The sequence below is a fragment of the Antechinus flavipes genome, chromosome 3, assembly GCF_016432865.1.
Source record: "Antechinus flavipes isolate AdamAnt ecotype Samford, QLD, Australia chromosome 3, AdamAnt_v2, whole genome shotgun sequence".
Classification (NCBI taxonomy): Eukaryota; Metazoa; Chordata; class Mammalia; order Dasyuromorphia; family Dasyuridae; genus Antechinus; species Antechinus flavipes.
The window spans coordinates 327,944,243-327,959,674 of record NC_067400.1 but is presented as its reverse complement, the minus strand read 5'-3'; the positions used below and the strand labels follow the sequence as shown (position 1 = coordinate 327,959,674).

The window sequence follows — 15,432 nt, the reverse complement described above, 5'->3', positions numbered from 1 at the left end:
GAGGGTAGATGATCTTGTATAGGTACAGTTTAAAGAACTCTCTTTAGAGGAACAAGAGGAGAGCTGACATGAGTGTACAGTAGCAGGAGATAGAGAACTCTCCTTTCATCTCTCTCCAGAAAGCTCTTAAAACTTCAACTTATACCAGAAGCTCTGCCCTCCAGTTCTGATCCCGTGATAATAGTTCTGTCTTTTTAGCCCGACAGAAATACAACTCCCACAGTCTTTAATTTGGAGGAAATTCGACTAGCCTGGTCAAAAGAGCTTTGCATAGATGTGAAAAGTAAATACAAAGAAATTTTTTTTTTGAAGGGGAGAGGCAGATGTAGAGGTTAGGAAAAGGTTCATATAGAAGGTAATATAAAGTTGAGCCTTGAAGGTGGTTAGGATTTCTAAAATGCAATATAGATCTGGGAAAGAGCCTATGCAAAGACACACTAGCATAAAAGGACATGGGTCTAGGAAACCATTCCAAAGTCAAATGTAAAAGATAATTTTCTATTTGGGATTATCCATCACTCCTTCCCTTCATTTTTAACAGATAACAGAGATTTAATTACTTTCAGGGCTGATTTTTCAGTATGTACAATTTGAAGCAGAGGCATTTTAAGGTCACTGAAAGACTACTTTACTAGTTGGGTACAAGAAGTTTAACAGCTATTCAATCTTCCCACCAGTTTCCTTATGCTTTCAATATACTGCTCTTAGTTTCTAGTGGATTTAGAAACCAAAATACTAATGTTGTTAGAAATGTGTTATAAACTAAGGCCAAAAGCACATAGGTCCCTTAGGAATGAATTAATGAATGAAGTATATAGGTTTTGTGAGTTATTTTGTCACTCTAAATTTTTTTTTTTTTTTTTTGCTTAACATCCGGTTATTGGAAGTGCTCCATATGACTGCAGGTGGTGAAGTAAGGATTAACTTTGCAGTTATTTTTTAAATCACCCTTCGATACAAATGGAAACTATTTTCACAAGCAAGCAAAAAATACCTGAAGTAAAGGAATAAAATCCTCCTGTTCCAGACAACTGCAATTGGGTTTTGCTAGAAGACTGACAAACTTAGATGCATCATCATGGAAATTATACAGCAACCTGCAAAAGAAATAATGCAGACTGTTTAATTCATCTGGTGAACTTAATGCTTTTGATAATTAGTAATTTTAATCAAAGCTTGCAGCCTAATCTATTTATTTAGTGCTATACCAATCAGACTTCCAAGAAAATATTTTAATGATCTAGAAAAAATAACAACAAAATTCATATGGAACAATAAAAAGTCGAGAATCTCAAGGGAATTAATGAAAAAAAAAATCAAATGAAGGTAGCCTAACTGTACCTGATCTAAAATTATATTATAAAGCAGCAGTCACCAAAACCATTTGGTATTGGCTAAGAAATAGATTAGTGGATCAGTGGAAAAGGTTAGGTTCACAAGACAGTATAGTCAACTATAGCAATCTAGTGTTTGACAAACCCAAAGACCCTAACTTCTGGGATAAGAATTCATTATTTGACAAAAACTGCTGGGATAATTGGAAATTAGTATGGCAGAAATTAGGCATGGACCCACACTTAACACCATATACCAAGATAAGATCAAAATGGGTCCATGACCTAGGCATAAAGAACGAGATTATAAATAAATTAGAGGAACATAGGATAGTTTATCTCTCAGACTTGTGGAGGAGAAAGAAATTTGTGACCAAAGATGAACTAGAGACCATTACTGATCACAAAATAGAAAATTTTGATTACATCAATTTAAAAAACCTTTGTACAAATAAAACTAATGCAAACAAGATTAGAAGGGAAGCAACAAAATGGGAAAACATCTTCACAGTTAAAGGTTCTGATAAAGGCCTCATTTCCAAAATATATAGAGAACTGACTCAAATTTATAAGAAATCAAGCCATTCTCCAATTGATAAATGGTCAAAGGATATGAACAGACAATTTTCAGAGGATGAAATTGAAACTATTACCACTCATATGAAAGAGTGTTCCAAATCATTATTGATCAGAGAAATGCAAATTAAGACAACTCTGAGATACCACTACACACCTGTCAGATTGGCTAAGATGACAGGAAAAAATAATGATGAATGTTGGAGGGGATGCGGGAAAACTGGGACACTAATGCATTGTTGGTGGAGTTGTGAATGAATCCAACCATTCTGGAGAGCAATCTGGAATTATGTCCAAAAAGTTATCAAATTGTGCATACCCTTTGATCCAGCAGTGTTTCTATTGGGCTTATATCCCAAAGAAATACTAAAGAAGGGAAAGGGACCTGTATGTGCCAAAATGTTTGTAGCAGCCCTGTTTGTAGTGGCTAGAAACTGGAAAATGAATGGATGCCCATCAATTGGAGAATGGCTGGGTAAATTGTGGTATACGAATGTTATGGAATATTATTGTTCTGTAAGAAATGACCAGCAGGATGAATACAGAGAGGACTGGCGAGACTTACATGAACTGATGCTAAGTGAAATGAGCAGAACCAGGAGATCATTATACACTTCGACAACGATATTGTATGAGGACATATTTTGATGGAAGTGGATTTCTTTGACAAAGAGACCTGAGTTTCAATTGATAAATGATGGACAGAAGCAGCTACACCCAAAGAAAGAACACTGGGAAACGAATGTGAACTATCTGCATTTTTGTTTTTCTTCCTGGGTTATTTATACCTTCTGAATCCAATTCTCCCTGTGCAACAAGAGAACTGTTCCGTTCTGCAAACATATATTGTATCTAGGATATACTGCAACATATCTAACATATAGGACTGCTTGCCAACTAGGGGAGGGGGTGGAGGGAGGGAGGGGAAAAATCGGAACAGAAACGAGTGCAAGGGATAATGTAAAAAAAATTACCCTGGCATGGATTCTGTCAATATAAAGTAATTATTAAATAAATTAAAAAAAAAATCTTGCAGCCTATTCATATCCAAAATCAATCATTCAATAATTGCAATTCTATTAAGTGCTGAAAACACAAAGAATCCAAAAAAGTTCCTGACCTTGAGGAGCTACAATCCAGTTGGGAAAAATAGTGTGTGTGTGAGGGGGTGGCGAGGAACACGGATATAGACATATGTAAATATTGATATATAGAGGCTATACTATTTGGATGGAAAACCGTTTGAGTTGTTGTTATAATTGAAAAAAGTAGGCAAAATAGATTTCTTATGACAGTGTCCACAGAATAGCAAAACTTTTTTCTTCAAGAAAGGTCTGCATCTGAAACTAGAGACTCAGAGATAGCAACGAGATATAAAGGAATAAATCCAAATAGGAAAAAAGTCAAAGAACATTAGATCAATATAAGAAAGTCTGTGAATGTCTTGTTTTTTTCATATGAACACATTTATGCTTAGGTTAAGCAGAAGCTTACAGATGTTAACATTTGGTATTTATATTTCCAGCACTAATTTTTCTTGTGAGCCAAACATGAAATTTCTCCCTAATTGCTGGATATCTTCAATTGGATGTTTATTTCTAATATAGACCAATACCTTAATATAACAGAATAAATAAAGGTGGCACTGGTCTCCAAGGTTATGGCAAGAAGGCAAAACTCTGGAAGGTCCTGTCAAAGTAAGAGTTCAAGTATGGACCTTTTGGTCATCCTTTATATTGCTAATGAACAAACTAATTTTATTCATTTTTATTATGAGAAATATGAACTCTATGTGTTTTTCCCCCCCTATATTTTTTGGGTTTTCACTGTAACTGCTAAAGATTCTGAAAGGATTATAATTTGCGTCAACACAATTTGAAATGATAAAACCACTCATCTTTTAAAATCCTCCTCTAAAATTATTAATATGCTTAAATACAGACATTATTTTTCTCTATGACTAGGATTCCTCTTGGACTTAACTCAATTTTTGTTATAATTATAACCCCAGATTAAAATCTTGAAATCATCTTTTTAAAATAAGAAATTATGAATTTGATAGATAATAAGCGCTATTATTTCCTTATACAAAGATGAGAAAGAACTGTATGTGAAACTGTGAATGAGTTGTTGCTTTTTAAAAAAAACAAACAAATAACAATTACTACTCTGCTTGTCTATCTCAACTTCTTTCGGCTCTCTTCCATGTATTTCATAAATTTCTTTTTATTCCACCCTTTTTATATCATCAATACTACTCCATCATTCTGCACAATACTTCCCTTTACCCCTTCCAAATAAACAGTGATGTTGTTTAGTCATTCTCTCCTCTGAAACTGCTACCATTCTAGCCCAAGCCCTCGCCATTTCATGTCTGGATTATTGCATTAAGCTGCTGGTAAGTCAGCCTGCCTTAGTCTCTCCTTACTCCTATCCACCTTCCAGACTCAGACTGAATATAAATACCAATCATATCTGCTTTGGCCAGAAACCCTGAGGATCTTCCCCTCCTTGATTAATATATATAAATGTACACAAATATATATATATATACACACACACACGTATACACACATAGACATATATGTATATGTGTGATGTGTGTATATATACACATATATGTGTATATATACACACATCACACATATATAGACACACATATTTTGAACTAGGTAGAAGAGGAGATTCTTTGTCTTAGTTGCTACTTAACCTTAATCATTTAATGGGTATAACCTCAATCAAACTGAGACTAGTGGAAGATTTTAACTTAAAAAGGCCAAAGTCTCCCATTGTATCCAGGACCATCTCCACTAATCCTGTTCTCCATTTGGCCACTGAAACCAGATGGTTCTATAGGAGAAAAGTGAGGCAGGTGACCCTTACCCAGCCTCCCCTCACTTACATCCAATTCACTTGCATGTCATGGCATTACCTCCCTGATGTCATGGTCCTCTTTGAGAAGGAATGACAAACAAACAACAATAATACCATCCACTAAAGAAATATTTCTAAATCATAGGTATGATACTGTCATTTCCCTACTCAAAAAACTTCAGTGACTTCCTATTTTCTCCAGAATTATATTCAAAATGAATTCAAAGCCATTCATAACCTCCCTCTGGTCTTTCTACTCTTCTTACACTTTACTCCCCAACATATACTCTTTGATCCAGTGGCAATGGAACAAATTATTTCATCTCTTGCTTTTGTGCATTTTTGCTGGTGGTCCTTCATGCTTGGAATACTTTCCTTCCTCTCTCTGATTGACCTGCTTGGATTCTTTTAAGTCCTAGGTGGGATTTCACCATTTTATAAAAGAAGCCTTTCCCATCCTCTCTTAATTTCAATGCCTTCCTTCTCTTATTATATTCTAATTATTCTGTCTATAGATTGTTTTATATATTTATCTGCATGTTGCTTCCCTTATTAGATTGTAAGCTCCTTGAGGGCAATCTTTTTTGCCTTCCCAGAGCTTAACACAGTGCATATCACATAATAGGCACTTAATATTTATTGAATAAATAACTGAGATATTTCAAATATTAGGCCTTTATCAAATAAGTTCCCTCATTTAACGATTTACTTTCTAACTTTAATACCATTGACTTTATTTGTATTTGAAATTTTATATAATCAAAATTGTCCATTTTATCTCTTGTGAACTTTTCAATTTCTTATTTTGTCAAGAACTCCTTCTCTCTGCCAAGAAACTGGAAATTGAGTGGATGCTCATCAATTGAGCAATGGCTGAATAAGTTATGGTATATGAATATAATAGAATATATTGTTCTATAAGAAATGGTGAGCAGGCTGATTTCAGAAAAGCCTGGAAAGACTTACATGAACTGATGGAATGAAGTAAGCAGAACCAGAAAAACACTGTATAAAGTAACAGAAAGATTGTTTGATTGATGATCAACTATGTTTAGCAATAGTTAATTTTTAGCTATTAGTCAATTCCAATAAAATTGGGATGGAAAATGCCATCCATATCTAAAGAGAGAACTATGGAGAATGAATGAGGATTAAAATATACTATTTTCATTTTTTCTTTCTTTCTCATGAGTTTTTTCCCTTTTGTTCTATTTAATTCTTTCACAACATGACTGATACAGAAATATGTTTGAAATGATTGTACATGAATAACCTATATCAGATTTCTTGCTGTCTTGGGGAGGGAGGGAAGTAAAAGGGGAAGAAAAAATTTTGGAACTCAAAATATTACAAATATGAATGTTGAGAGAGCAGCTAGATGGCATATTAGATAGAGTACTGGCCCTGAAGTCAGGAGGTTCAGAATTCAAATCCAGTCTCAGACATTTAACACTTATTGTAAAGTATGGGCTAGCTCCCTGGAAGGCTTCAGGGTCAGCCAGAGTCAGGATAAATCAAAATCCTTGGGTTTTTAGGGAAAGAAGTGAAGGAGGCAGGTAAACTGCCATGCAGCTTGCCAAAGATGTATCCTGGATTCTGGAATCCAGAGTCTCCAGCCTCTCTCCTCCTTGTCCTGCTGCCAAGTGACTCTGCCCTCTCCCCCCTTCAATCATTGCCTATGATTATCTTAACACCAAACATTCAGCAAGCACCAATGGTGAGGAGAGTCATTATCCAAATATATGCTAAAAGAGTCATTATCTCATGTGGAACAGGTAATTAACCTTAAGTGCTCAGTTGTCTGATTCAAGCATACTTTTTTGGAGTTTCAGCTCTCTACAACTTATTAGTTGTGTGAGCCTGGGCAAGTCATTGAACCACAAATACCTTGCAAAAAAAAATGCTGAAAAATATCATTACATGAAATTAGAAAAAAACAAAATACTTTTAAGTAAAAAAAAAGAAGTCTTCCCTTCTTCATGGTTGGCCCTTTCCTTAGAGACAGCAAGCAATATGATATTCATACATGTGATGAAATACAAAACATATTTATATATTAGTCATATTACAAAAAGAAAAAAAGCAAGTAAAATACAGTGAAAAGCATTCATTCATAGTTAATCAGTTCTCTCTCAGAGGTGAATTGCATTTTTCATCACGAGTCCCTTGGAACTGTCTTGGATCATTATATTGTTAAGTCCTTCACAGTTGATCATTTCAATTTTGCTGTTGTGTACAATGCTCTCGTGGTTAGACTCACTTCACTTTGTATCAGTTCATATATGTCTTTCCAGATTTTTCTGAACTCACCCTTCTTGTCATTTCTTACAGCACAACAGTATTCCATTACAATCATATATCACAACTTGTTCAACCATTCGTCAACTGATAGACATTCCCTCGGTTTCTAATGCTTTCTTCCACCAAAAAAAGCTGCCATATTTTTTGTTTATATAGGTTCTTTTCCTATATCTCTTTGGGGATACAGATTTAGTAATGGTACTGCTGGGTCAAACAACAGGTACAGTTTTATAGCCCTTTGGGCATAATTCCAAATTGTTCTCCGGAATGTTTAGATCAATTCACAACTCTGCCAACTCTGTAACAAGTTTGATAATTACTACTTTGTGGAATAACTTCAGATCTGGTACCACCACATTTTTTTTGTCTTATTTTTTTTGTCATTATTTCCCTAAGATTCTTGACCTTTGTAGATAAATTGTTAATATTTTTTTCTAATTCTAAAAAGTAACTCTTTAGGTAACAGATAATTGCATTATTATTCTTCCTTTCCCTAATATTATTAAAGGGGATCTATTTATCTGTGTCAAAGCTGTTTTTATAGTGATCTAAAGACTATAAACCTCTTTATGTTTCCCTAACCAACTTTAGAGTAGGTCTAGCTGGTTTTAGCTATCAAGTCAGCATTGATACCATAAAACATGGAAGTTCTTGGCAAAACCCTTTGGTGCATATAAACTTTCCTCTTCTGAAGTCGAAGAGATCTGGTGACCTCAGATCATTTTTTTTATTTGTAATGATCAAGTTTACTCTTTTCTATACCTAATTACCTTGATACCTGTGGAACTGCTTATTTGGCCCCACACCAGTTTCAATTTTTTTTTTTCTGGGTGAATGGTGGCACAGGTGTTAAAAAGGAGAAAAACTGTAACTAATGGAAATATAATTTCAATCCAAAATCCTGGAAAACAACATGAAAATGGAATAACATTACTTTGTCCCTAATTCCATATAAAAGACTGTTGCACTTCAACAAGCAGCTAGAAATCTCTCCCTTGAGATTAATAAATTGGCTTAGGACATGAGTGAATCCATCTTCTTCCTCCAAATTGAGGTAGATTTATTTAGCCCAGATAGTCTTACAAAATCACATGGTTCTAGACTTCTTCACTACCTCACAAGGAAAAGCATGTGCTATGATTAATCAGTTCTATTATTCCTACATTAATTAACAGGAAAAACTGTAACAATCCTTCATAAAGCAATCTTTGATGGAATCCTTTTCTTGGTTCACTTGGGTTCCGGGAAATGGCATGGTGGCCACTTTTGGTTAATGGGCCTTTATTGCCTTCTGTCTTAAATTTTTTTTTTTTATACTTAGTATTAACTGTTTTGTTAAAGCTGGTTCCAAGGTAGCGCCAGAGAGAATAATATTCACAATAATATATATTGATCACAACCCTGTTAAAAACCTTATCAAATATATTGGGTTACTTGCTATAGGGGAAGGAGTAAGGGGAAGGAAGGGAGAAAAAATCTGGGACACAAGATTTTGCAAAAGTGAATGATGAAAACTATCTTTGCATATATTTTGAAAATAAAAGGCTATTGTTTAAAAAAATAAAAAAAGATTCAGGGGGAAAAAAAACCCCTCAAAAACTAGCCTATTGAGAGAACCAAATCAATTCCATTCTGTATTATCACTGATATTTTGTATAATTGCTGAAGTTAAGCTCTGTGTCCCTGAGATAAATTTCACCCCCCCTCCATAAATCATATTATTTCAGGGAAATTAAGTATTATTATATCTGTAACTGGTTTTCAGGATGCAGGAAGATGCAACCAATCAGCATACCCAAGCACTGGAAACTCCGTAAAACTATAAATATAAAGTCTAAAAATAGTAACTTTGTTTTACTATAAAAACCCTTATAATTTTTTCTTTAGGATCCTTGTGCCCACTGAGGATCTTTGGAATTAGTTTGTTCTGTGATTATGTGCCTTGATAATAAGTTATATTAATCAGATTTTGTTTCTTTAGTTTACCTCATTTTCACTCATAACCATCTTTAAAAAGTGGTTATTTTTGTTTCCCCTCTACCTATATTTATTTCCTCAATTTTCTTTTCTAAACTTATTGACATGGGTATAATTTTTTAGAACTATGTCAAATCATATTTTTTCATTAGAACTCTGTCAAATAATAATGAGTAGCGAGGTGGCAGGTGCAGTGGCTAGAGCACCCAACCTGTAATCAGGAAGATGTGAGCTCAAACTTGGGCCTGTATGAGCCTGGGTAAATCACTTAACTTTCTTTGTGTCCATTTCCTCATCTGTCAAATGAGCTGGAAAAAGAATTCGTGAATCACTCCAATTTATTCCTCAAGAAAATTCCAAATGGGATCACAGAGTTGACTGAAAATGACTGAACAACCACCACCAATAATAATACTAGTGGTTTACTGGGACATTCCTAATCTTATTGGAAACACCTTAGTATTTCTCCAAATAGTTAAATCCAGGTTTGTTTGTTTTTTTAATCAAGAGTTACAGATTTAGAGCACAAACAAACCTTTATGGTCACTGACTTCAATTCAGTCCCTTTTATTATTATTATTATTGTATAGTTGAAGAAAATGAAGCCCATATGGGGTTTCATCCCACAATTTAAAAAGCTGCTTTGCACTAGAGAAAGACTTCACATTTAAAATACCCAAAATTAAGTTTTGTAAACTTAATTTAAAATCCGGATCTTTCTTAACACTCACAATTCCTTTTTTCTTTGTGATACTCTACCACCATTCTACTATGGAAAGAGAAGGAAGCAATTTTTCAAAAGTCCAAAGGACTTTCAAGACCAAAGGAATCATAATCTAATGGTTAACCTAGAAGTGAAGAACCTTTTTGAAGTTGGTCCTCAGACATGAAACTCAATTTGCCACCATAACATCTTATGTGCGCGTGCATACACACACACACGCGCCCCTAAAATAACACAAACCTCCTTAATAAAATCCACAACTTCTTTTGAGTTCAGGCTAACTCAAATAGTAAAAACCAAAGGCTGAAATACATGTGCTGTTCAGACTGTGATGTGTGGTCATATGGACAGCTCTCTGAGTACGCCCTGTAGGTACAAATCATGGATAAACAGTACAGATAGACAATAAGCTCAGAACTGTACAAGAAGACAACCTTTCCAGAGGCAAGGGTACTGTTGATGTGACTATAGTTTCAAAAGCAAAAGGTAAAAAAAAAAAATTGGGACACTTTAGGCATGTAGTTAGGGTAGAAAATGTCCATGTGAAGAAGCATGGCCTCAGAGACTTCTGCTGAGTGTTTAGCAGATATGGTCTCGAGAGATCCAGTATGGAGGGCAGACAGTAGCAACAACAGAAGGGTGTAAAATGGGTAAAGGGAAGCATCTCGGGGAAATAAAAAATGACAAGTGATGAACCATAATTTCAAAGAACTGCAATATAGGGGAAGTCTTTAGCTAGAACAATTCATTCTGACTATAATTCATTCTCACTGCCACATAAAGCAGGGCTTCAAGACTGGAGGCAGTCATAGCAGCCACAAAAGAACTCTTATTAGGCTCCAAATTTTCAGTGGTCCTTATTTTCTTTCCTCTAAATCTTCCAAATTCCTGACACAAGCTAGGAATCGCCTTTATGCCTCTGCAAATGCTTTTCTTTCTTTCTTTCTTTCTTTCTTTTTTAATTACCTTGAAGTTTTTTCCCATTTTAAGGGAAAATTTCATTCTTCCTATTAATCTAGAGTACTACCCTAGCCCCCTTATTATCTTGGAGAGAAACCAAGTTGAGCTTTGTGCAGATGCAATTATTACTTGATTATGGTAGGAACACAAATACTGAATATATAGTTAACAGAAAAATTCCATTTATCTTTCTTGCTGGAAGCAAGATCTCCCTTCCTCTGAACATTCTTCATAGATTTCAGAAGATCAGAGAATTTAATGAAAAGCTATTATGTTCCTACTTTGTGCTGAAACAATCTCTACTTACAAGGAACATAGAGGAAGACATCATTAACATGAGTATATGCAGAATAAATATTAAGAGATTATCTCCCAAGTATTTAAATACGAGGTAGTTAGGGAAGGAGGGCACTAGAGCTGGGGAATCAGGAAGGGCTTCACATAGAAGATGGAGTTTGAGCTGTATCTTAAAGGAAGAGAAGGATTCTATGAGGCAGAGGTGAGCTGAGTAGTTGCCCCTTCTCTCACGCAAGTTAGGCTAGTATTTCCCTAAAAGTTAGTGAAAAGTGAAAAAGCTATTTCTGTGACTTAACTCACCTAGAAGAATAATGCTCAAGCTGTGCATTTTTAATTCAAATTTATGGGGCCTTGCCCAGAATGATCTCATTTCTTGGTTACCTAAAGATATGAAAAGGTTCTCAAACATGAAGTCAAGGCCTTTCAGACTTTGTATGCCCCCAAACCTAATGAGTAACCAAACCCTGCCTTACTGATTAGGTACATTTTTATAGAGAGAGGAAGAAGATTAGAAGGCTTCATTGAATATACTTTTTATGTTATGGCTAGGTAAATTTCCTTTTGTTAACTATTGAAAGATAAATAGTATTTCATTTCATTCCAGCACTGAAGATGAACTAAAACAATATGGCCTAGCTCAAGTCTTCCTGAAAAAACATGGCATGAGGGACAGCCAGTTTTGAAAAGGCACAGGTAAAAGATCAGTTGGGCTGGACAGCAGAGTGCAAGAGGGGGAATCATTTACAATGATGCCAGAAATATAGATTGGGCCAGATTTTAAAAGATTTTAAAATCTAAACAAAAAACTTTACATTATACTGTGAAGGCAATGGAAAACACTGGAGTTTTTTGAGCAGGGGAGTAAAGTCTGTACTTAAGGAACATAATTTTGGCAGCAGTGAAGAAGACAGACTGAAATGGGGGAAAATCTTCAGGGAGATGATCAATTAGGATGCCAACAGAACAACCCAAGTGACCGATGACAGGGCCTGAGTGAGGATGGTAGTTCTGTGATGCCAGAGGTATTGTGAGGGTAGAAACAGTAAGACTGGACAAGTGAGGGAGGGACTGAGGATGACACCAGAGTTACAGACCTGGGCGACTATGGCAGAAATAGGGAAATAGGGGAGAAGGGTGGGCTTGAGTAGAAAAATAATGAGTTATGTTTTGGACAGGTTAAGTTTGGAATGTTTTTAGAAAATATGGTCAGAAATAATTGGTATTTCAAGCAATTGGTAATTGGTAATCAGGGATAAAGATTAAGGGAGAGACTCAGGTAAGGCGTACAGATTTTAGTGTCATCTTCAGTGAGATTATAATTAAATCAATGAAAGCTGATGGAGAAGAAAAGGGTCATGCTAGTAAATGCTAACAAGTGGGTCTCTAAGGGAAAATATGTGCCTGGGACATACTTTTAAATTTAATCTGCATTATTAACATTTTTTCTACTATTTTAAATCTAGACAATCAACAAAGCAATAAATCAAGCCTTGACTTGTAGTGGTTGCTGATTTCTGAGGTGTAAATTTTCACAAGGCAAATTTAATAACTGGCTCTCACAAGCAGTCTACAGCACACCCCTGCACCTAGAATAGTACTGTGAAGGACATTCACTGTTAGGATAAATTATGAACCAGTTAGGAGATTGAGTAGATGTTTTTAAACAGGGAGGAGCACTAGGAGAAAGTACTGCTATGAAAAGAGAGTATGAATATGAAAGTACTGCTATGAAAAGAGAGTATCTAGGAGGAGAGGATAGTAGTTAACTGTCCCACCAAGCAGAGTAAGAATAAAGACTAAGAAAAGTCCATTGGACCTGACAAATAAGAGATCAGTGTAAATTTCAAAGAAAGCAATTTTAGTTGCATGAGGAGGACAGAAGCCAGAATGCAAAGGGTAGAAAAGTGAGAGGGAAAAAAAGAGAGCAATTAAGTTTTTTCTAGGAACAAGAAAGATATATGGCATCTGCTTTAAAGTATAATAGGGTCTAATGAAAATTTTTTTTAAGGTTGAAGGAGAATTGGGAATGTCTGAAGACAGGAGAAAGAACCAGGAGATAAAGAGAAATTGAAGGAATGATAACTTGTAATCTTCTGGAAAAGATGGAAGGGATTAGATTAAGAGTATATATAGATTAACTGGCCTTGACAAGAATAAGCAATCTCAATGACAGAGCATGGAGGGGAAAAAGAGGACAAGCAATGATGTCTCTTTGGATCATCATTGATCCAATGATGGATTTTGAGATGAAGAAAAACCTCATGGCTTCAAAGAATGGTTTAAACTTTCTCAGTCCTTAGCTGAAACAGAAGGGCAGGGGATATATGAAAGGTTTGGGAAGAGAAAAGGTTTGGAGAAATTTTTGTTGGGATTAAGATAGGGAAAAAAGAAAGAACAAGAGGATTGACTTGGTTTTAATCAAAAGCATGAGAGGAGATTAAAGAGAATGCAGAATAGAGAATAGTAAGAATTAAACTGGTCAACAAAGGACTGAGACAGGAGAGGAGGAAGGAAAGTAAGAACAAGGATAATTGCCTTAAAAATCTTGGGGAATTGGGGGTTAGAAAGATTAGAGTCATGGAGTTTAGAATTGATTAAGGCATTAGGACAGAAGGAATCTAGGAGATTAAAGAGTAACTGCTAGGGTATGGAACTATGCTGAGAAGGGAGTACAGAGGCCACTTTGACCTCTGGTACACAATAAGTTTTCTGCCACTAGGAACTATAATATTTTCTTTTATTTAAAATTTTTTTACCTGTCAATATTATTTAGGATGATAGGAAATCTATTATGTAAGCCTAAATGTTTATGTATATGACAATTTAATTCAGTTTTACTATTGCCATAGTTGTTTGTATTTTAATTAAGGCTTTAATTTATTGTACTTATAGCACAAAACACTTTATGCAAAGAGTTCAATTTTAAAAAATCAACTAAAAGCAAATGCATGAATGCTCAAAAGATAACTTGCTTGATAACTTAAACCTACTTAGCTGTTTATCCTCCAAAAATAGATATACTCCTCTTTCTATTAAAGGACTCTAGCCAAATTGGTATGTACTACCACTAGAGGGTGTTAAAATAATAATAATTATTATTATAAGCAATTTGTTTGTCAAAGTTTAAAAATTATAAAAGGTTCTCTCCTGATTTTCTTAAAATAAAAAAAAAACTAATTGGAAATAAGAGTTCCTTCTACATAACCTTATAAGCATTTCTCCAGTTACATTAAATGAAAATGAGGACTTCTATTTTTATGCTCCTAATTTTATAAATGACCTTTGTTTGTTTCTTTAAAACTGAAACAACGTATTTCAACAAACCAATTATAGTATAATATTTGCTTATCTGAAATTGGTTAGGTACTACTATATTATAATCTAACATAATTTTTATTCCAACAAAGTATTCTCTATTGACAATATCATGGTAAATATATATATCTTCCTTTCCATCACCATTATAACTCATTTGTGATATTTAAATCCAGTGGCTGTGTCTTGCTTTTTCCTCATCTACTGACTTTTCAATCGAAGACTGTAAAAGCTCTCCAAATATCAAGATATTTGGGTAGCCAAAATTAAGGGGTTTGAAACCTGGTTGAAACTCACTTGACCTATATGACTTGATAATCAGAGCCAAACTGAAAAAAATATAAAGGAGCAAAAATTTATCAACTGTCAGGGTCACAATAGGCATCAGTATTGGGAGTATACATAGAGAAAGATGTTGAGTCAAGGAGCAGGTGTGGGCTGAAGGAACAAACTAAAAGAAAAAAAGCAAAATCTCAAAGGAGTTGACATTAATTCAGAATTTAGGAAGAATATCATATACCAAAAAAAGCAAATAAGGAAGAAAAAATGCACAACAGGAACATCTCCCAACATGATGTTGGGAGACTGAGATAATGGAAGAATACTAGGAAAAATGCTTGTTAAGTGTTACTTATTTGTATGGGAAGTTCTTCTCACAGCTCTTGCCACTATGGTAACAGCTGGGAAGAGAAACTGGATTAAAAATCTATTTGAAGACACAGAGATGCCAGGAAGTAGGTAAATGGCTAATGTGTAGTAAAGAGTGCTGGATTTAGAGATTAGCTTTGGTGCATTAAGTCTGAGTATAGTAGTAAGCCAGTAAGTAATGTATCAATTACTTGGTATGAAGATTTGAGTGTTAAAACTGAGAGGCTAGATTAGGTCATAGATCTCCTTTATCTATATTATTATTTTGATATGTAAAGATATATTCATGGATATCTTTTTGTTGGATTTCATGGCTTATTTCCACTATTATCACCACATATAATTAATTCATAAGTGTGAGAATGAATGATATAGGTAGTTATTAGATAAGTCAATTGTTTACATCAGTTATACTAAGTGAGCTTG

At 34.7% G+C, this 15,432-nt stretch overlaps 1 protein-coding gene across 4 annotated transcripts in view; it reads right to left on the bottom strand.

The window, feature by feature from the left end:
• The window catches only part of PPP2R3A (protein phosphatase 2 regulatory subunit B''alpha), a 214,947-nt gene that overhangs the window by 95,593 nt on the left and 103,922 nt on the right, over positions 1-15,432 (bottom strand). For all 4 annotated transcript variants that reach the window (XM_051985596.1, XM_051985597.1, XM_051985598.1 and 1 more), the window contains one exon: positions 995-1,097. In XM_051985596.1, the coding sequence (XP_051841556.1) occupies positions 995-1,097 (103 nt within the window). The remainder of the gene's footprint in view (positions 1-994; positions 1,098-15,432) is intronic.